Below are 22,428 nucleotides of genomic sequence, written 5' to 3' on the forward strand. Positions count from 1 at the left end.
GGGTGCTGTCCTCACATACCACTGTGTGTGTGACAGCAGAGACAGACTACCAGATTGACATTGGTGACTGTAAGGCGATAGTGGTCATCTGGCTGTGCCCCTACCGCCATGGGGGGGGTAAACACAGGCTGGCTGCTGTCACCAACTTCATGGATCACAGGGGACATGTTTCCCAGGGTTAACATCGCACAGTGCTATGATGCGGAGCTTAGAGGGCAGGAAGGCATAATAGTCAAAGAAGAAGCCTAATGCTGAAAAGGTCAGTTCAGCAGTGCAATATGAATATAATCATTATTGATGGCGGTGGGATGTGGGGAGGATGACAACTCATTTTAAATGGCACTGGCAGCAGTCTGAAGAAATCCTAATCCACCAAACCAGACATTTCCAGTTCAGATCAACTTTTGCTTAATGTAAATGATAGCAGCCTTGCAGTCATCCAGAGGGGGGAAAAAAGTGTTGCTTTTAACGTTACAGCCTACAGAGAGAGTGTGGTAACAGGATTGGGATAATCTGAAATGTCACATTAGGGGAAGAAGAGTTGATGCTCTAAGACCTCTATATCACACACACACACACACACACACACACACACACACACACAGTAGCTACAGCTTAAGGATCAAATAGCAAACAATAAACTTACAAGGTAACGCTCTGAGGACACACTGACGAGGATAAGGTCATCACCGATCCGCACTTTCTCTCCTTCAGATCTCTGTTTGGAGGCAGGGTGGATCGTCCACCAACAGGCCTCACCTACAATGATACACACGCATAGACACATTATATATATATATACATACATACATACATACATACATACATACATACATACATACATACAGAGAGGGAGGGATGAAGAGAGGGGAGCTTGCAGACAGCAGAGAGAGAGATAGACAGACAGAGTGAAAGAACCAAACAGAGGGAAACAGGAACAAAGACAGGGACAGACAAAGAGAGACAGAGACAGCAAGAATGAAAGAGGAAAAAGAGGTGAATAAAAGCAAACTGTACAGAGCTTTTCTTTTACCTGTTGAATCCTCCTGCAGACCGACATCGAAGGACAGCTTATCTGTCTGTGATCTTGAGGTCTTCAAACAGGCCAGATACTGTGGTCAACGGACACATCAAACCACACAGGACAGAGCTGTCAAACACACTCCTCTGCAGAAGATCTTGCCAATTTATTTCGATGATGGCGACATTGATTGTGCGTGATCTCTTACCATAGAGCTGAAGGAATGCCGCAGGAGGATGGCGTGTCCATACAGAAGAGTCTTGTGTCCGCCGCTCTGCGCTGCCTACAGAGATCATTAATGCGCACGCGCACACACACACACACACACACACACACACACACACACACACACACGCACACACACACAGTTACATGTCAGCTCAAGCTGAACAGCCCCAGTGGTCTCCCTCCAACTGCTTCAATCGACACCCGACCTCTGGCACCGAATGTTGCCCTCTGCGAGGACCTTCTCGCCAGCGATGATGACCTCAAGTTGGGGGGAGGGGGCACATATCTCTTGGGGAGGGTTTTGCCACCCCATCTCTTCAATGCAGACATGCAATCTGACTTGCCACAGGAGATGGTGTTTCTGGCTCTGGCTCCTGTATCCATGAGCGATACGGGGTCATCTTTCCAGCACTCCGACAACGGGAATGTGGGAAGGATGCACAACTACTGTCAGTCTCCGGTGCAATGTCAACATTAGCAGGGAATGACTCCACTGCTTATGAGGTTGGGTTAAGATGCAGGAGGGGGAACAAATGGTGTCTCTACTGGTAGAGATGCAAAGGGGATAAAGAAGAGTTTTTGTTGATTTTCTTCAAACAACTCCTGTGTTACTCACCTTCCTTATGAGCCTCTAGGAAGCATTAATGTAAAAAAGAGTGTCATTATTCAGAAATAACTATTGTTCTCCTGAGCCTTTCTCTGCCCGCCTCTGCCTTATTTAAGTCTTTGGTACACATTATTAAAGTGCCGAGAGCACACGATTGTCAAACTGTCAATTCTTTTAAGAGGGATTTAGAAAAAGTTGACTCCCATTCGTTGGCATTTTATAAAGTATTACCATTGGCACAGAATCCAGAAATCATTTCTGAAACAATGCCAAACAGCCAAGTTTATGCCACATTAAACTGAAACTCCAACCACTGCAATGACATGTAGTCAAGACTTAAAATCTACCAAAGCTCAGTCGATTTTTTTCAATTTTATGGCAGTGTTTCGTGAAAGCATCCTACCATGCACAGCCTCTCTCTCCCATTTCATTCTCTCTCTCTTTTTTCTCCCTATATCTCCCTCGATTGGCTACATGGGACAATAGCCGGCCTGTGATTTGATGCAGTTGTGTCGTGCAGACTGCAGCACTGGCTTTCAGGCTTCTTCTGTGCTCCTGGCTACTGCTATATGCTGGCTGAGGTACTGAGCTTAATGCAGCGAGGCACATCCAGCTGCAATCAACACCACAACCAATAAACCCAAGCCTTCTGCTCACTTCTGTACCTCGCGGCTGGGGACTGCGTTATACAGATCGATTGTGCACTGAGGGAAATTGTGGCTCATAAGAAAAATAATCTTCTGCATGTAGAGACACATTGCAGCAAAAATTCAATCCACCTTGAGCAACTGTAAAGAGTCAGACTGTATTAACCTAATCTCATTGAGCCATAAAGAAGAAGACTATTGGATCAAAGAGGTATGAGAGAAGAAACAAGTACTGGATCTCCTGTCCAGCTGTTGACCAAAAGTGACATCCTCATATCAATTTAAAGGCATGACATTTAGCAGGAAGCAGCCTCCTGGTGTGTGAGCCCTGTAGCAAATTACATGTGTGTGTGTGTATGTGGAGGCAGTGTTGTGGTTTCTCTCAATAAAGGTGGTGTGACTACAGCCACAAACGAACACCAAGCTAGAAGAGAAAAGTGGTGGCAGTGATGACATTGGAAAAGAAACACTAGCATACCAGATGCCGTCAAGGCAGCTTGGCTGACTGATCTCATCATTTTCCCTTTTCACCAAATCAAACAGGGCAGCGCTTTTTGGATGAGCAACAAATTCACACAGAGTAGTGGCTGGTGAATACTGATCTAAAAAGGTACACCAGTTGTAAGTGTGTTGTCTTTGCAGGTCCTCTTCAATCCCCCGTGTCTCAGGGCCTTCCGGCTAAAACAGCCTGAAGTACCGATTTTCTCTAGCCACTGTCTATTGATAAGTCCATCTGTTCAAAGGCATATTGATTTCAGAGCCTCAGCCGAGACATATTCAACCTCCATTTCCCCTTTAATGGCGCTTCCTCCAATGACATTTCAGCTCAGGCGAAGAATGATGAATAGGAAGGAAGTATCAAAAAAAGATAAATGTGAGTAGAGAGAAAACAGTGAAGTAACACAATAAAAATGGACAATCAAAGACATCTAAAACTCGCTGGGGTCTTTACTACAAAGGCACAAAATGAGAGAAAGGTAAAGGAAAATATTTTTGAGATGAGTTAATCTTCCAAGTAGCCTAATAAGAAAGTATGAAACGCAACAATATTAAAGTCCATCTGAAATCACATTTTTTCTTCAATTTTTGCAGTTGTGAATTTTTGTTTCATTTATTGTTAATAGTTCTTTATTATCAAAAGGAAGAAGAAAAAAAAGGTATTTTTCAGGATCAGAAATGTTTGTTTTCCTCTCAGCCGCTATCTGTGTTTGATTGACAGCAGCTGGCAGGCTGAGCTAAAGCGGGGAACGAGACAAGTGCTGTAGCTAACAAGTTATGAGAAGACAGCGTGTTGTTAGCATTGGTATTGAATAGTAGATCACACAAGCATTAAAATGGACCAAAGTGCTGCAGCTGAGCAGCTAATTAGCTATCGGCCCAGCAAACTGATGTCACAAAAGCATATTTTCCCTGTTGAATATGTGTGTAGTCGCTCGTTCAACAAGCTAAGGTGCAGACAAGTGTGTTCATGTTTGTAAATTAGATAAAAAGAAGACTTTAGCAGGAAAGCTAATGCAGGTTTTTGTCTGTGGCTCTTGTGTTGTGTAGCAGACTGCTGTCTGTAAGTCTGACCATCTGCTGATGGATAGAAAGGTGACGCTAATACTTTATGCAAATGTGTTTAAAAATAAAGCAATTTGATTGGCTGTATATGCAAATAAATCCACGTAGAGAGAGGACTAACGGTAATCCGACAAAGTACTGCAAAAATAGGCACCATCATGAAACCAAAAAATACTAAATAAAAATGTCTTCCTTTTGACTAATGATTTTTTTCCTTAAAGGAGAAATCAGGACATGATTTACAGACCAGGGGTCTCATTTATAAAACTGTGCATAGGATCCTTACTAAAAGTGTACGTACACCCAAAAGCCAAAAATGGCATACGCCAAAAGAAATTCTGATTTATAAAACCGTGAGTCCGCACATCTGTAAGCGATGTTCCCTTTATAAATCACAGATTACCCACAAGTGTGCATACGTGAATCAGCCTCTTATCCCGCCCTGTACACGCCCATTTGTAACCATAAATAGTCAATGTAAAGCACGTCATGAATGCTGATCAGTATGTTAATGACCCTGGCAGTTGTTCTTTGGTTACGCCGAATCATGACGACTGGCGGAGAATAAGCAAAAAACTTCTCAGACGTTCAGGAATTGCTGCAAATTGAATTATAATTTCGGCCTGTTCTTGCACAGTGTAGGGGAACCTGACTACATATACCGTCCAAAAACGGCAGGCATTACGGCACTTGGGGACAGCTTCGATATACCAGACCTAGATTTAACAGAACTATATATTATATCCAAACAAGCCTTAGTGATAAAGTTGAAGATTATATATCATATTTACATAAAACACTTAGCTGTCTGCCATTTCCCTCTGGAAACAGCCCGTTGCCCCCAGACTGGCCAGGACCTGTATTTGGACCGGGATGGCACGGTTCCGGCACGTTGCCCTCTCTACTGGACTCAGTTCAGTACATAGATCCAAGAGCACAGCTTTAGGGAATTTAAATCGGCATATTAGCCAGTCATCATCATGGTCCCTGAAGCCTCTCTCTCTCCTGATTCTTCCATTGGCGTAGTCCTTCTGCAGGGCCAGCAGTGCCATCATGCAGCATTACGCACAGGGGTTACCGCAGTATTTATATGTTTACAACAATTTGTGATTGTTAACACCTTGCCAAAATCACAGAATCAACTAGTGCTATCCCCGACCCAGAGATACAATTTGAAGACGAAAGTCTAATAGGCAAACACACGTTTCTTCATGCAGGTTTTGTTATAAACAGTATTAAAGTTCGGACCGATAACGAGGACATTAAGTGTAACAATTGCGCGAGAGCTTAACGGCTGTATTTCCAGACTTTGACATTTGATGATATATGCACAGTATTAATGACAGATATTTAGTTATTTAGGCTACACTGTGTTCTGCTGTTATCTAATGCTAGGGTGTTTGATGCCATCCTCCTCCTGCGCTCCGTAGCGAACAATGTGACGGTGAGACAGCACCGATTAAATATTAAGAACGAATTTTGATATAAGATTTGAGTTGGAATTTACAAGATGTTTATGGAACAATTATCACTCTGTACAAGCACAAATAACACTGCTGGATTTAATCTTCATGAGAACGTGGATCATATGGAGCGAAAAAATGTGTGTGAGTCATCAATACTTAAAAAATATTACGACTAATCGTTATTCCCACATGTTCTTTCTGCAGTCTGACTTCAGTTCACCTTCTCACCATCTGCGTCGCCAATTCCCATATTCTCCAAAATGTGCGTACGCATGGGTCAGAGTTTGCGTGGAGGACCGCACATTCTGCCGTCAAGTTTGTTTTTTCTAAATCACAACCTTTGCGTGGACATGGCGTACGCACATTTTCAGCCCCGTTTTGTGCGTACGCGACATTTATAAATGAGACCCCAGGTACTGTACGTGTGCTATGGCAAACAAAAAATGCAGTTGGTCTTTAAGTGTTATGTTAAGGCTTAAAGAAGGGTGCTGATGCATGAGGGATGAGGCTGGACTCGCAGTTAAACATCCATCCATCCGAGCTTTAATTTAGAGTTTAATATTTTGAGCACCCCTTTTCTCTGCTGTGGCTCATCATTTTTAAAAAACACCATATTTTTGTTGTACTGCACATTGCTGTAGCTCCTCTTTTCACCCTGTGTGCTGAGCTCTCGGTTTTAGCTACCGAGTGAGGCATCGCACTTCTGTTCCATCTTCGTTGGGAGTCGCACATGTGCAGTACTTAGGTAAGTACTGCAAGCTAATCAGAAGCAGAGTTGGAGGGCGTGACACGCTAGCAGCTACGTGAGCATTATAACGTGTGTTACAAAGTGACGCACGTTCATCATGGAAGAAAAGGCTGGACTACAATAGAGCAGTTTGGAGAACACTATAAAGGAACAGGAAAAAGCCAAACAGCATAATATGAGCACTTTAACAGCTGAGGATTCATGTGGCAAAAGCTGTGTGGAGAGCTTTTTTTTTTTATTTTATTTTTTTTTACAAAATCACTCGTGATCATTTGCTGTCACAGAAATCTTAGTCTCAGCTGTTTGCATCCTCTCATATCACACAGCCAAGGGTGAGTGAGTAAAAAATATACTGTGACAAATGAGAGCTTATCCTATGTGGTGGGGTTTATAGAAAACAAATGATACTGCAATGAACATCCATCTGAATGACCCTGAGGGCAAGACTAATGCTAATCTGACGCTAATCCAGCATCGGTGCCGCTCTAGTTCTCCGGCAATGGAAAGTGAGTTGTGTGAGAGTTGATGTTTGCGAGGAACCTTATTTGGAAGTCTATACTAACCTCTATTTGTCTCTGTCAGCTCGGCAGGAGCTCAGACACAATCTTCTCACCCAGTGTACACAAAAAATCCATTTGATCATCAGTTATTTCAAAGCATGGGCTCTGGTGTTAGCATAAACTATAAACCATTTCTAACGATTTCTGATGTAAAGACAAATGTTCAGTGGTGATGGATTATAGTAGGCGTTTGTGTATTGTGACTAATCTACTGCGTCATGCATTGGGGATGAGAGGGGAATGGTATGAGTGGTGAACATACCCATCGCTCCGGGCCGCGTGTCTATCATGCGGAAGATGGAGATTATACACAGAAAAGGGAGAATTACACATCTGTCACAGCAATGACAAAGAGAAGCAAACACACTTGCAAGAAGACGACTAAAACAACATCAGGTGCAGAAATTACAATGATGAATTGTTAATTACAAATTCAGCGACATAGTATTGATTGAAAAAAAATCTAAATCTGCTGTCACTGGCTCTCTTTGCTTGTAGAATGCTTATTTTAAAAAGGAAGATATGTATGTGCTAAAGTATGCCGTTTTCCTTCAAGCCTTGGAGTTAATCAAATTGGCTAAAAGTGCACGCTGCAGTAATGCCAGGGCATCCCCTTCATCCTTATTTATATTCATAGGGGTCCGGACCTCTCTGCAGTCGAGGTCCCCTGGCCACTGTAATGGGCCTATTCTGCCCATTAATCTCTTTATAGTGACTGAACAAGTTAAGAGTATTCAACTTAGCTTACTTCATTCATTACAATACACTGTTTTACAACCTCTTCTTTTGAACATCTAAACAGAGTGTGGCATACAGTACATGACTTGATGGCTTATGAGGAGTTGAAGTATGGATTGTCAGAGTGTTTCCTATCTGTGTTTGTGTATTAGCATGTGTGTGTGTTCACCATCACTCACCCCTTCACTGTTCTGTCCGCTCTTAGCCAGCATCTCCTGTAGGGCCCGTACTGACAGAGACTGTTCCAGCACAAAGGTACAGATGCACAGGTCTGGAGGAACATACTGCAACAACAGACAAGTGGATCTCAGGTTACAAATGATTACCACAGTTTTTAAGGACACTTTCATTAACTTTACATACAGTGTTCACTCTTGTGTTCTCATTGTAGTAGTTAGTTCAAGTAATAGTTTCAAGCTGCGGGAGACAGATTTTACAGGCTCTAAAAATGCAACTGTCTTCTCAGGCTAAAAGGAGCTACGGAAGACATTTGTACCTCAGAAGACGGAGTTCATTCCTTATGTCGAGTGTTGTCACCTGTGCCAAAAATCTCTACCCCTCTACCATTTAGATGAAAGAAAAGGGCATTTAGGTCCAAGAAGTGTGCAGTTTACTTATTTCTTGGTGATGAAACCTTTGAAACTGTTATCTCATGGGGGGCAGTGAAAACATGCTGGAAACACAACAGCTTTTAAGTTGAAATGAAAATATGTTAGCTAACAGTTACTTATTTACACATCCAGGAGATACAGTACATGACGGATGGAAGTCCAATATTCATTCTCTTTTTAGCTCAGTTTTCGTAAAAATATCTGGTGAATATATGGTCTTGCTGTGCAAAGACTACAGGGCAAAAGAAGCACCATCTACAGTTCAGTAGTATACTGTACAGCACATTCTCAACTAAAGTGTGAACCAAAAAAGTCAAGGCTACTATTACAAAAGCAGCTGCCTCAGAAAACACCCTCCTTTACATTGGCCCAGCATGCTCCTTCCATAACCAAAGCAGCATTAATGAAATTATTACCACAGCCACTTGTCCTGCCTCCCATCAATACTGATTTTGATTTAGTATGTAAATAACTGTTTGCTGCATAAGGAAAACATCCACATATAATATGCGATATTCTGATTAGATGCCCACTTATAAAATCTGTGCTGACTGCTGCATTTTTACCGCACTTGAACCAAGTTCCTCTTAATCAAGTGGGTGATATTCATTAAAAGGTACTTTAAAAACAGATTAAGTGCTCTCTGGTAAGTCTGTGCTCAGATAAGCCAGGTCATGGACAGAGCACTACATGTGCTAGACGAAGAAGATCGACCAAATTGCATCCCAAACCGGGACAGGAGAGGATAGGGGACAATTGCTGACAGAATGAGGGAAGCAGGGATGGAGATATTGTGGGGAAAGGCTACAAGATAAATTAGATCAACACCTGCCCTGGCCTCCTTACTGAGTAGCTCAACTCCTCCCAAACTGGTTCATGTAAATCTAACCTCATTTGCAAACTTCACACAACCCAGTTTCAGGGTAAAGTAACAATAGATTTACAGTCAAGATGCAAATGACCACTACTGTGCACAAACATGGCAATCTGATTATTAAAAACTAAGTCATGTTGAAGTATAGATGCTCCAGGCGAGACTGTGCAAATGATTCAGTGAAACAAACAGAGCTGATTTGATTTATGCCAGTGTGTTGAAGTCCAACAACAGTGCTTCCAGATTGTCTCATTGGCTGACACACTCCACAATCGCTTAATTTAGATATCAACTTGAATAATTTGCTTTATTTTAAAAGACGGTATGAATTTATTTTCATGCTATTGTCGTCCAGACATGCAGAGGAAGACTCAAAACTCCCATAAATGCACTTAAAGTAACAGTTTGACATTTGGGGCAATTCATCCATTGATGAGAAGATACTCAATACCACTCTCATCAGTCAGTTAAAGCGGCTCTAATCAATATTAACAATGGCTGACATGACTATATGTGAAAGGTATCACTCAAAGTGATCAACCCACAGAGAGTTATCACCTGACTCGGCAGTTTCCCTGAGCCACAAGCATCTACTGCTTGACAGCAACTTTTAGATCATTGACAGGCTCTAAAACAGACTCTATAGTACCTGCACAGCACCAAACAGCAGAAGGCCACATTTAGTGAGGAGCATTTATTTCCCTCATGAGTTAGCGGACACCAAAGCAGAGCTAAAATGAGTGAATATTGGATTTGCATTCACCAGGTGGCCAGAAACACGACTCCAAAGAGACCTAATGTTTCTCCGTATCTGCTAAGTGCATAAATAGTTAGCAAAAACTGTTTATAATATGTCAGTGTACTAAGTGGTAAAAACCTGTTTTGCGCTACAGCCAGGAGACGGTTAGCTTAGCATAGCATAAATGCTGGAAGCAGGGTAAACAGCTACCCCAGGCTCCATACAAAAGGTAACAAAAACAAAAGAAACTGCCTACCAGCACCTCTGAAGCTCACTATCACATCATATTTTTTTATGTTTTACCTTGTTTGTTATGTCTGGAGTCACCACTGTTTGCGTGGCAACCTCACAGTGACGAAAGGGTCACTGCGCCAGGTCAAGAAATAGTCCCCTCGTAAAAGAACTTATATACTTCTCTTTTTGTATAGATTACAAAACAAGATACAACTTGGTAATTAGTGAGCTTTGGAGATGCTTTTTAGGCAGATGTTTTTGTTTTTTTTTGCTTTGGACAGAGCCAGGCTATCCGTTTCCCCCTGTTTCTACTCTTTATGTTGAGTTAACTGTCTCCTTCATATTCAACTTCATATTTAATGTAGAGATGAGAGTGGCATCAAACGCTCAACAAGAAAGCGAATAAGTGTATTTCCCAAAATGTCAAACTATTTACACTTAAATATACAACACCTGTACAAACTGTATGCAATATAACACATTTTCAGCATGCCGTTTGGGTTGGGGATGTCTCAACACTGACCAGCCTTCCCTCTAGCACTGTCACTGTAGAAAAATCATAATAAAGAGTTTGGCGGAAAGCAATCCAGCCCCGCCCTTATCTCTCTTGGTGACTAACAGCTGACCTTTGCTCTCTCCAGGCGCAGGACTGTAACAGTAGGTGGGGAGGGGACTACCTGGAGAAAGCAAGGCAGTTAAATGAAGATCTAGAAGAGCTGGAGGTGGTGATGAGTGTCCATCCCTGTCAGGATGTCCTCTTACCAGGAAGAGCAGGGAGACAGTTTTACAGCAGCTTGGACATGCCCGGACATTTGGTTTATGACCAATAGTGTAATGAGGGAAAGAGCGCAGCTAGATTGTGGGCAGGGATAGATGGCCTCTTTATTCCTGTCTCCACAGAGAGAGTCAGAAAGGGCAAAGCTGATTGCCCTGAGGAGGTGATCTCATACTCTGTCATTCCTTTTCAGCTTAATTGGTGGAGCTGCTAAAACTGTTAATTGAAGCAAGGAGCTAAAACAGAGGATTTGCAAATAATCAGTCAGTTGGCGTATATGATGAAGTCCGGCTTGATTCACACACTGTACACACAACAAAGACACAGCATCACTGCCATTATGGTATGTGGGCATCTACCCTCCAGTGGTCGTAATATTGAGTCACTGACAGGCAAGAGCTGCTGGTCGTATATCACAATCAACTAGCTTCTTACAGGCTGATTGATGTTGCCATTTAAACTGTGCACACTCTAAATCAACCTCATCCTGCGGTGCTGGTTCTGTGCCCCATTACTAGACTAGTTCACCAAGGACGAGGCATCTGATTCCGCTTCCAAATTGCCATCTGGGTTTTTTCACCTCTTCGTCAAAGGTGGGGTGATGCCTTTTCATAAAAAAAACACAGGCCATGAAGACAAAGTGCAAGATAGAGAGAATATCCATCACACCTGTCAGGTGTAATTACCATCCAATATGGGGTGAAAGCTTCAGCTCTCTCTGCGCACAATACCCTCACCAACATACACACACATCCTATTTATGAGAGCTGTTGGAGGGCAGGAGGGGGCTGTTGAAAGGAGAGAAGATACTAAATGCCACGAGTACATGGGTCTTTTATTCCTTCTTATTTTAGCCTCCTTTCCCTGAAAAGCATCTGTGTGTCTCTGACACATTTGCACACTGTATATGCCTGGTGTCATAGCTTGAGCGAAATGAATCTCAGACAATACTAACAGATTATGATTAAAAGACTATCAATGGGGGAAAAGCCCATTAGGCCTGCTGTCAACAGGCTTTGCTATGGGAAAACAATAATGCTAGATAAGAATTACTGAAATTGTTGGGTCTTTGTAAATTATAGAGTGTGGTCTAAACCTACTCTATCAGTATAGTGATTTGATACTAAAAATAAAATTGAATTGAATAAGCAGCAGAGCAACAAGGGCCGGAGAAAGGTGAAAGTGTCTTGGGATTGGTACGGTGCTCTCCAACAGCCAATCATTCCGATATTTCTGCCTACTAGCTTGATCACTGTCACGTTGAGAAAAAAAAAAAAAGGTTCAGGATGCGCTTCATAATTTTCATTTCTTTGTTTGTTGCACAAAAGTGCAATAAGGTGGCAACCTGCTGATTACAAAGGCAAACAATTAAATCTACCTCAACTGTCATAATTAAAACTTTGCACTTAGTCGCACAAACCATCGAATGCATCAGCATCTACAGCTACTGCTCAGCTGCAATAAAGCTGTAGGCAATAAGAGCAAATGACAGCAGTGTTTACGAAACAATCCATCAAACACGTCCAGTGGCGTCATTTCTGGGAATTATCATCCAACGGCGGGCCCACTGAGATGCCATGTCGTTCCTTAACCCTCGGAAGAAAAGCTCATCAAGAAGACTGTGGTGGCTGTGAGCTGTTGCTCCAGCTTTGATGGTGTGCTGAGCTGCCTTTCTGTGCGTCTCCGCTTGGCTTCACTGAATCTTTGCTGGACCTAAACAAGGATTAACTATATGGATTGGTTTCCATGGAGCTCTCACCCTGCGTGAACGCATCCTTTCATCCGGTTCAAATAACTGCTTCATGTAACATTTGTTGATTATATTCTGAATGTGCATGTGTGCGTGAAAATATAAAGTTGATTATATAACTGCAGAGAAAAACTATCAAATGAAGTAGATGTTTTTTGATCAAGGAGCTCAGCAGAGACATCCAACACACAATAACATGTATCCACTGAATATTTTTCAGATCAGAAGGAATCAAACCGTGCAACAGTGTGCCTACCTTCGCCTCAGATGTGGGCTCCAGGTAACACAGCCGATTGCCCAGCCCCTCAGCAGCCAGGCAGAACTTGCGATTCTCCTTCTGGATGCAGGCCACGCACTGGAGCACCACTTCATCATCCTGTCAAGAGAAAACAGACTTTAGTCAGTGTGTCTGTGCATGCAGACGCCGCGAGTGTGTGCGTCATGTCCCGAGAGAACCCCACTTCACCCACACACATGCACATAATTTCAGGGGAGACTCTTGTGCTACTAAAGGCCTTAAAAGTGTTTTGTCTCTGGTCATTTCCCTCCACAGTGGTGGAGAAACAACAGGAGACTGTTGGACGCAATAACACAACTCTCAAAAATATAGTCTTTATACTGGAACCCCTGTGTGGTCCTTATAGCGGTGTCACTATTGCTTTTTGTGTTTGTTTAATGAGGTACTTTCAAAATAAGACAAATAATATGTACAACCACAAACAATAACTTGTATAATTTAATGCCTAATTTGTAATTATTTTTTTAAAATCTAGAAATCTTGGGAATTAACTATTTTAAAACAAGCAGTGCATTTCTAATAAGTCTGACATTGAGTTTTGACAAGTTTCCTTTTTGGAATTTTTACACGAGGATCAATAAACTCACATGTAATTTTCAGGTAGCATACCATACTTTGCTTAAACTTTTAAACCAAACAGTGAAATGCACCACAAAGAGTTAATTCTAATACAAATACTGTATATTTTCCAACCTTCTCACAAGTTATCCTTTTTTTCCTCGGTCTCCGCCCGGCTAATTGGAGGGATTTCCCGTCTAAATGTGATGATCAAACAGAGACCATCCATAATTGATACCTTTGAGTCCCATCTCCTATAGGCCGTTTACTCTGTTTATATGGTACAAATGAGGCAATTGATTGGAGCGTTACATGTTTAAAAAGAATATAATGTCCAAGTGAATTAATTCATTATTTATGGAAAAGAGGCATTGCGTGGCTTTGATGCTGCATACGAATTATGTGTGCATATATTTGAGAATGAATGTCTATATTTGTTATACTTCTATATATATGTATCTAAGAAATGTCTTGTTGGAGTCCAAAATGTGAGCACAGCAAAGCCAAATACAGTGTCACAAGAAACTAACTAAACCCCCCAATATGCATTCTTTTGGGAGAACAGCTGAAAACAAACATCTGATGCTGCTGTTGTGTAAATGGCTTGATTACGTTTAAAGTACTGGCCCTGTGAACGCTGAGTTGGACATAGTTACTCTTCATAATAGCAGAGCAAGCGGAAATCTGCTGATATGGGCTGCTATGGGATGGGGAAGCGGGGAGCAGCTTCTGCACAATGGCCAGCTGCATTATTTAATGTAATGTAAGGGGGATTTTGCTGAGAGCAGAGTGCAGCAGTAGTAGTAGTAACAGTAAAGCACTCTGTTATAGTGTAGCATGATGCACGAAAGAGAGAGAGAGAGAGAGAAATATTACCAGTATCTACGTGTCTGAGTGCATGTGTGTGTACAGCTTTGTTTTAAACATTTGTGTGCATGAAAATCAATATGACAAACCTCAGGGCCCTCAAAATTCACGCATGACACGTTTTTGTTGATCCAGAGAGAGATTCTAATGCAAAGAACATTGTGAGCGAAGAAAAGGGTGTCCTTCATCATAATACCACAATTATTTTTAATGTGATACAAAGTTTGTCTTATAATATTAATGACTAGTGATTAGTAACTTGCTGATGTATTTACATCATGAGTCGTTCATTCCATAAGACAGGAACCCAGCATTAGGGATAAGGTTGGGCTCAAATAAAGGGAAACACTGATGGGGAAACAGATTTTGACCCAACTCCAGCTCTAATGTGGAGGCACTCCCTTGCAAAAAAAAAATGGACTGGAAAGTGAATAAATAATACAATTAATAATAAAGTATTTTCAGTACTTAATCATATCTTCATGAATATCATTATCAAAAAAACAGCCTGCAATGTCATAATCCTATTTACAGTATGGGGTCCATACATTGTGTATGTACAGTAGGAAGCAGATATAAATGCGATAATACTGACCTGCTGGAATTGATTGAGCCATTCATGGGACTGTTATGGGAAAGTCTTCGGATAATGCTGCCAGTCTTGGCTCAATATGAAAATGTTATTCAACTCAGATGCAGATTGAAATGAATAGCCCTCTACAGTTAATCAACACTTGGCTGGGTTGAAACATGCAATTGTTCTCCCTGTTGAGGGAGTGAGCATAGGGTTGATTTGGGCAATATAAGAAGGGTATTGATCCACGTATCGCATTCCTGCCTGTCTGAGTGCCCACACACACACACACACACCATTGTCTCTCTTTCTCTGGGTCTCTTCCTCCTTCCGTCACCAACCCCTCTTACATCTGGCTGCTACAGAGGAGGAAGGAGCACTCACTGCTATCAACCATTCATAAATTGAAGCTCAAAGTGATCAGACTGGAAGGAGAGAAGATACTCTCCTCAATTTGGAGATGGGTTAGTTTACAAAATCGGAATAAAACCTCAGACTTTAGGTGTTTCTACTCCTTTTAGCTGACTGTATGCAAATATATCTATAGCAACAATGAGAAAGGTCAAGCAGAATCAGAGTGTTGTATAGACAGCCAAAGAGATACTGGAACGTCCGGGTTCTGTCAGAGGGAAGGAAACCTAATTTACATCATCACCATGAATTTTGTAATAATAAAGGACAATTCAGGGGATCACCAAAGTGATAACAAGTCATCTACACAGCTAGCGTGGCTAAAAAAATACTCTCAATGCGATTGCATTGAAGTGCAGAAGCTAGTGGAACAACGGCCATCCCAAATGTGATGTCAGGGCTTCAGCGCTTTTAAGATTCAAGTAAACAATCGCTCACGAAGTGAGCAGTCTCCAAGGGCACATTGAGATTGAATTTCACTCTATTATAATACTCCCGCTCTCATACTGTACTCTCTCATTTTTATTCCTTTGTTCTGTGTAAATTTGTGTGTTGTGTATGCACCACCAACAACAATAGCATAAAACTCCTATGAGAATTGTGTGAGTAGCACTGGAGCATATCAATGAGCGGGCCGTGATGACAACCTGGCTTGTTTTCTTGGTTTCAACCAATCACACTCTCTTGGTGCATTGCACAGGGGAATAATGACATTGATGGAGATTTCTGCATAGCGACAGGTAGTCATACCAAAGGTTTCCTCAACAACGCTGCAGTAAGTCAATCAAGCAATGATTTTGGGCTGAGATGAAAGACTCCTGTAAAACACAAAAGTGTTGTGGGTGTAAACCTGCCAGTGCTGCCCTAACGGTCTGACCTTGTAGTGCTCCTGGCATGGACTTATGAACTGACAATACGGCTTCTAAATAAATTATCATTATTGATGATCGTAAAGAGTGATTACAGAGTTTAGAGGAATGTAATGGGTTGTTATGGCTCATGAAAAAAATAATCCTGGCATTAGGCCCCTTAGAAGTGTGCAATTATTTAAAGAGCATCTCTTTTTCTCTGCCTCCCTTTTCTCCCCAGCTTGGTTTTTATGTACATATGCATTTTTGATTCCAGCCTTCCAGACAGCAAAGATGAGAAGTCCAGGGTTAGTGGAGTGTAAATTATTCTGTTGAAGGCTTCCTCTCAAGTACTGGAATAAGTAGAAGCAGTCTGAACCAAAACACTCTCAGGAGAAGTCTGGAGTATCTAAGCCCAATAGATGTCTACAGCATTTCAGCAGGTAGTGCAGTGCATGCCATCAGCTCAATGTAGAGAGACTCTTACCAACTTATTGTGTACTGCGCAGAGCTGCAGTCAGGGCTTTGGCAATGTATTCTCAAGTACATCCTGGAGGGGCTACAATAACTACTGTAAAGCTGAAGTCACAAAATGTCTTACACACACAAGCTGGAGTAAGAGAAGAAAATAAGATTCTTCCCGTTTTTGGGTGTGATGGCAGTTAAATTGCTCCGGTATTTCGTGTGTTGCTCCAATGCCTCCCATAAGGCTTGTATTACCACTGCTTGCACTATGTTACACGAAGCATCCATGACATCACCATCGCTCATCTTCTTTCATGTGAGATATTCTAACTCAAGTTTAAAGTATCAATGCTGCAGAGAAAATAAACACTGCATAATAAGGACTTTGGGGGTTACAGTGTTACCACAGCCACAAGACAGGAACAACATGACAAGCAGTGGCATTATTAATGTGTCTCCTGTTTAAATCCATTCTAAACGGATTTCAGCCTCTCAGATGCCTTAACACCCGAAAGAGCCACAAGCTATGCACCCATGTCAACAACATGTTCTGTCACTTCCTGAAAAAGTGGTAAATAAAGCTTGCACATAAAGCTGAATTGCAAAAATTGCGTCAACTGAAACTACCAATCGTCTGTTGGCATGCCCGAGTCTTACAAAAATAAATTGGTGCGAAATGGTTTGTAAATATAAATAAGACAATAAGACAAGACAATTACACCTTCCGTAAAGAAGAAATTGCCATTGCTAAGTATGCCCCATCAAAGTAAAGGCTTGTGGTGATAAAATCCAGACTGCTCCCTGCCTCGCTCTTTGAGGTCAGATTTGTTCTGTCTTCTTCAGCTTGATCCTGTGCCAAATATTCATCAGCAAACTGATCCTAGGGTGGCACCGAGCAGCCCTTGGGAGAAGGTTGAAGGGTATGGCAGCACAGGCGAGAGGAGTGGAAAAAAAGAAAGGCAAGTAGATTGGCAATGAAAAATCTCCTGCAAGCAAAGCCAATGCACCACACATACACACAGCAGAACACAGCACTTGCCTCCACTTGCCTTTGTCCCTGTGTGACTTATACAGTGTACTGGCTAATAAGTCTCTATTCTCACCAGGGGCTTGCTGCCAGTCAACACTGTACACAGGCTGGCTCACACACCGTGACTTTGTTCTGGACAGATTGATACAGCTGGTCGGGCACTGCAGAACAAAATACAGCTGGGCAGTGGTTGCACCCCCTACAAGCTTTCACTCCTGCCTTGTCTTTCTCTCATACCCACACACAGACAGAGTAGGAGCAGAAAAAGACCAGGTGTTTCCCAGGCCTATTAGAAGGCTATTCACAGCAGTAATAGGAGAGGAAAGGACCGCAGTCTATAATGGTGCACTATTGAATTATTGGCCTAACCTGTTCATGCCTCCTGGTCATGTTAGGTGTAAATGTTAAATATGATGTAACGTTACAGTACAACTACCTCTGAATCATTAGAATCCAAAAGGATTTAGGACCAGGTCATTTGTCACTTGCGCCTGGTTAGTTCACCTGGTAGAGCGGGCGCCCATATATAGAGGTTTACTCCAGCGGTTGCGGGTTCGACTACGACCTGCAGCCCTTTGCTGCATGTCATTCCCTCCCATTCTCCCCTTTCCAGTCTAAGCTGTCCTAAAGAAATAAAAACCTAAAATGCACAAAAAAATAATCTTTAAAAAAACAAACATTTGTCACTTTAAGAGTGTATTTGTCACTTTAAGAGTAAATAATTAATTCGTAAGAGTAATTACATACAGTGTGAGGTGCATACCTTATTTCTTTCTTGCCATCTTTCTCTATAGTATAATGATCCTATAATGTCGGATGGTAGATTATGTTGGACTGTACTCCTTTGTAGTGCACAGTAATACCTGCATTCATAAAGGATTGGCAATTAAATTTAATATATAATATGGCCCTCTAAATTTATTTTTGGCAGTTATGCTACTGCTTGTAGTGCTAAAGTGACTTCCTGTTTAGTTGATAGCATTTGATTAGACGGTGCTACAGATGTTTCTTAGCAGCTAATTTACACATTACTGACGTCTTCACTAGCGGAGACATTTCTTACATTTTAATGGTACAACCTTAGAAAACCACTAAAAAAGTTACTAAGAACTTAAAGTAAGAAGGACATTACGCACAAACTTACTAATAATTTATAAATAGCTGGTCCCTCATACTGTAGTTGTTAATGAGGATCAAATCAAGTCACTTTCTTAGCACCAAAACTATTTGTATGACAAATATTATTAGACCATCTTATTGGTCCTCCAGTATCAGAAGAAGCACTGACAAGAAATGTTTGTTCTAGAATATTCTGGTGGATATTACACATGCTTTCTGCTGGCTTACTGTTGAAGTATTCATAGACTTGCAGCTTAATGCTCTCTTACACTGTGGTGCGACACCAGCAGAAATGGAAAGAGCAAGAGAAAAAAAAGGTAGTCGAGGAGTGAAGCTTTGTTCTCATGAGTGAGTGTTGCTGTGTAAATGGGAGCACCAATGCTCATCTTGAGGCACACTGCTGGACATGCTGCCCCCAAAGCACAGACAGCCCAATAAAGAGAAAGAGAGAGAGAGAGAGAGAGAGAGAGAGAGAGAGAGAGAGAGAACGAAAGTCAAACAGAACTACAGAGAGCACAAGGAACTCACACAAACACACATTATTAAAATCCACAGGCCAGAGTGACACTATAAATTCATCTCGACATCCGCAAAAATTTCAGCCTCCTTTAAAGGCTTTGCTTGGGGTGCTGAAGATGACAGCTTTACAGCTTGTTATTGAACAGTGTCAGTCCCTGGCACAAAATGCATGCAGCTGCATTGTGGACTGCAGTGGCATGGATACAGAACGAGGTTGGAGAATCATTCAACACATCTCCCATTTGTACACAGTGTGCTCTACCTGTAGATCTTAACTTAAAATCTGAAAATATCGAGTCAAGTAAAGAAAATATAAAATATAATTTGCAATGTCTCAATGGACGTTACAGGTCCCCATCAACAACAGTTCCTGTACCAATCTAATTTCTCTACACCACTATCTACAGTAAGATTTTTGCCCTCTGAAAAGTAGCTAAACTGCTATTTTCTTTCTCGATTACAGCTTGGTTTGCGGTAGGTAATTGGCTGAAAGGTCTGTTGACACTAAGTCGACTTTCTAAGAATAAATAAACAAGATAATACCACCAAGGCACTGCAAAATAATCTAATCTACGGTGGTTCAATAGTCCCATCCATATCTGATCCTCTCAGGTATGTATATGTGTGTGTGTGTGTGTGTGTGTGTGTCATCTGGCGCATATTGCGCTTCAGACCTGGACTGTCTAATCACTGTAGGCAATTTAATTACACAATCACCATACACTCACTCTATACAGCTGTAAACAGCAGCAACCATATGGATAGAGGCAATCCATCTCGGAGATTGGACGGATATGGCGATCACTGTGAGCCAAATAGCTCAGAGTGAAAAATGGCTACATCTTAAATGGCACAGAATGTGTGTAGCTGCTGTTAGCTCAGCACTCTAACAGTATATTAGAGCGTAGACATTACGTAAAAGTTAAAGTATTATTCCATTAAAATGAGGGCTGCTACAGGTCATGTGAGGAGACTACTAGGTGAGCCCTGCAGGCAGATCAAACCCCTCCCAGGTCTAGAGGCATTTAGCCTGTCTGCATGCTTCAGTGCCGTAGGAGCAGAGCAGGGAAGCTGTAAAGTGTTTCATTGCACCTTGCAGCATTTCTTCTCCTCCCCGGCGGTGACTTTAATGTGAAAGGCTAAGTAAGCATTTTTATATCACTTCCTTGCTTTAGGCTTCCACTGTCTACACTGTCTATACTATTGAACAGACAAAAAGGAAAAACATGGCAATGGAACATCTCTGTGATGTTTTAAGTGCTTTGACATGAGACAATGCAACGACTATGGAAGGAGATTGGGCTAGTATTTCACTTTACCTCGCTTGACTACATGATGGCATTGGGGGGCAATATGTGACAGCGCTATAGTCGGGGCTTAGGAACAAACTTCTCACTCCCTCTGCTTCCTCTCCACAAAGTAGCTTTAGTTACCAAGGGAATTGAGACTTTTTGTGGCAGAACACAGCGAAGTGAAAATTGGCTGCTTCTACTTTCTGACAAGCAATGTGTTGTATTTTAAGAAAAGAGCCTTTTTGGAGGTCCAAAGGGAGAGCAGCACTAACATGTGCATTTGCAGACTGATCTCATGAAGTGGCGTATGTATGACACGCCAATTCGTATGCCATTATTGGCGTGTTATCAAGACGCATACTCGCTTTTTAGCATGTTTATCAAAGCTGTTCGGCCTCCATTGACTTACATTACCTTGCGATTGCGTGTGATTTGACGCCGTAGCGAGTAGTATGAAAGGCCAAAAATCCGCGTAAACACAGGACCTTCACCCAGGAGGGGATTGTGTCCCGTGTGTGATGTTTCCTTTCCATGTTCCTTCTTTTCCTAAACCCAACCCCGTTCTTCTTTTCCTAATTCCAACCGGCTCTTTTTTTCCTAAACCCAACCCGCGTGTGACATTTCCTAAACCCAACCGTAGCCTCCAGATAACACGTAGCCTTGCGATAACACGCCACATGGCTTTAGAAAGTGTGTATGTTTACGCTGTGACGTTGCAGACTGCCGTCCGCTGTATACAGCGCAGACATACACGCGGATAGCTCAAAATGCGTACAGATAACACATCACTTGGCTTTAGGAAAGTAACCTGTATGTTTACGCGAAGTCATGATGTCATGTTGGCATTTGTAATCATCCTGGGTCCAGGAAGCTAAGCCTGACTCACAATTTCAACTGTGTGACGCTAGAGAGAGGCCGAAGAGGTGTGGAAATGGAAATTACACCTTGCTTTCAGGTCAAGAAAGTGGAACAGTGATTGCAGTGATGCCACAGCCTGTGCCCAATCCACAAGGAAATTATGGCATGTCATTTGCTGTAGGATAAATCAAACTACAGAAGTTCAATGTCTACAATATCTGTCTGCCAATGTGTTAAAGAAATAGTCGACATTTTGGGAAATACGCTAACCGGTTTTTGCTTTCTTGCTGAGCGTCAGATGAGACAACCAACACCAATCTTATGTCTGTACATTAAATATGAAGCTGACGGTTTCTTGGCCTAACATAAAGGAGAAACAGAGGACACAGCTAGCCTGGTTTCATTTGTACAAAAAAGTTTAAAAAAAAAAAAAAAAAAGAGTAAGTTTAAAAAAACACAACTTGGGTGCCGGGGTAGCTCACCTGGTAGAGAGGGCGCCCATATATAGAGGTTTACTACTCGACGCAGCGGCCACAGGTTCGACTCCGACCTGCGGCCCTTTGCTGCATCTCATTCCCCCTCTCTCTCCCCTTTCAAGTCTAAGCTGTCCTATAGAAATAAAGGCCTAAAATGCCCAAAAAATTTTCTTAAAAAAAAATAAATAAAGAAAAAGCACACACAACTTGCAGTTGGGGTTTCTTTGCAAAGGCAACTAGCGAGACTCAGATTTTGTACAAATAAAACAAACGTGTTAATTAGTCAGCTTTAGAGGTGCTAGCTTTATTTATGGAAAGACCCAGGCTAGCTGTTCCCCCCAGTTCAAGTATTTATGCTAAGCTAAACTGCAAAGCTTATTTCTCAAAGCAGGGGGAAACAACGAACCTGGCTCTGTCCAAAGGTAATACAAATTACCTCTAAAGCTCACTAATTAAACCATTACAACTTGTTTGTTTAATCCATACAAAAACCCAAAGCGTGAAAATAGAAGAAGAATGTATAAATATGCAGGAGGTTATGTGCTGGAGCTA

General features: G+C 41.8%; 1 protein-coding gene across 1 annotated transcript in view; it reads right to left on the reverse strand.

Moving 5' to 3' along the window:
• LOC144535601 (ryanodine receptor 3) overlaps positions 1–22,428 on the reverse strand; it is a 115,306-nt gene that overhangs the window by 83,560 nt on the left and 9,318 nt on the right. The window contains 8 exon segments of the mRNA XM_078278139.1: positions 647–759; positions 1,034–1,112; positions 1,230–1,304; positions 1,866–1,880; positions 7,103–7,123; positions 7,758–7,862; positions 12,818–12,937; positions 18,360–18,416. Of these exon segments, the coding sequence (XP_078134265.1) occupies positions 647–759; positions 1,034–1,112; positions 1,230–1,304; positions 1,866–1,880; positions 7,103–7,123; positions 7,758–7,862; positions 12,818–12,937; positions 18,360–18,416 (585 nt within the window).

This window comes from Sander vitreus, chromosome 20 (genome assembly GCF_031162955.1).
Source record: "Sander vitreus isolate 19-12246 chromosome 20, sanVit1, whole genome shotgun sequence".
In the NCBI taxonomy this organism is placed as follows: Eukaryota; Metazoa; Chordata; class Actinopteri; order Perciformes; family Percidae; genus Sander; species Sander vitreus.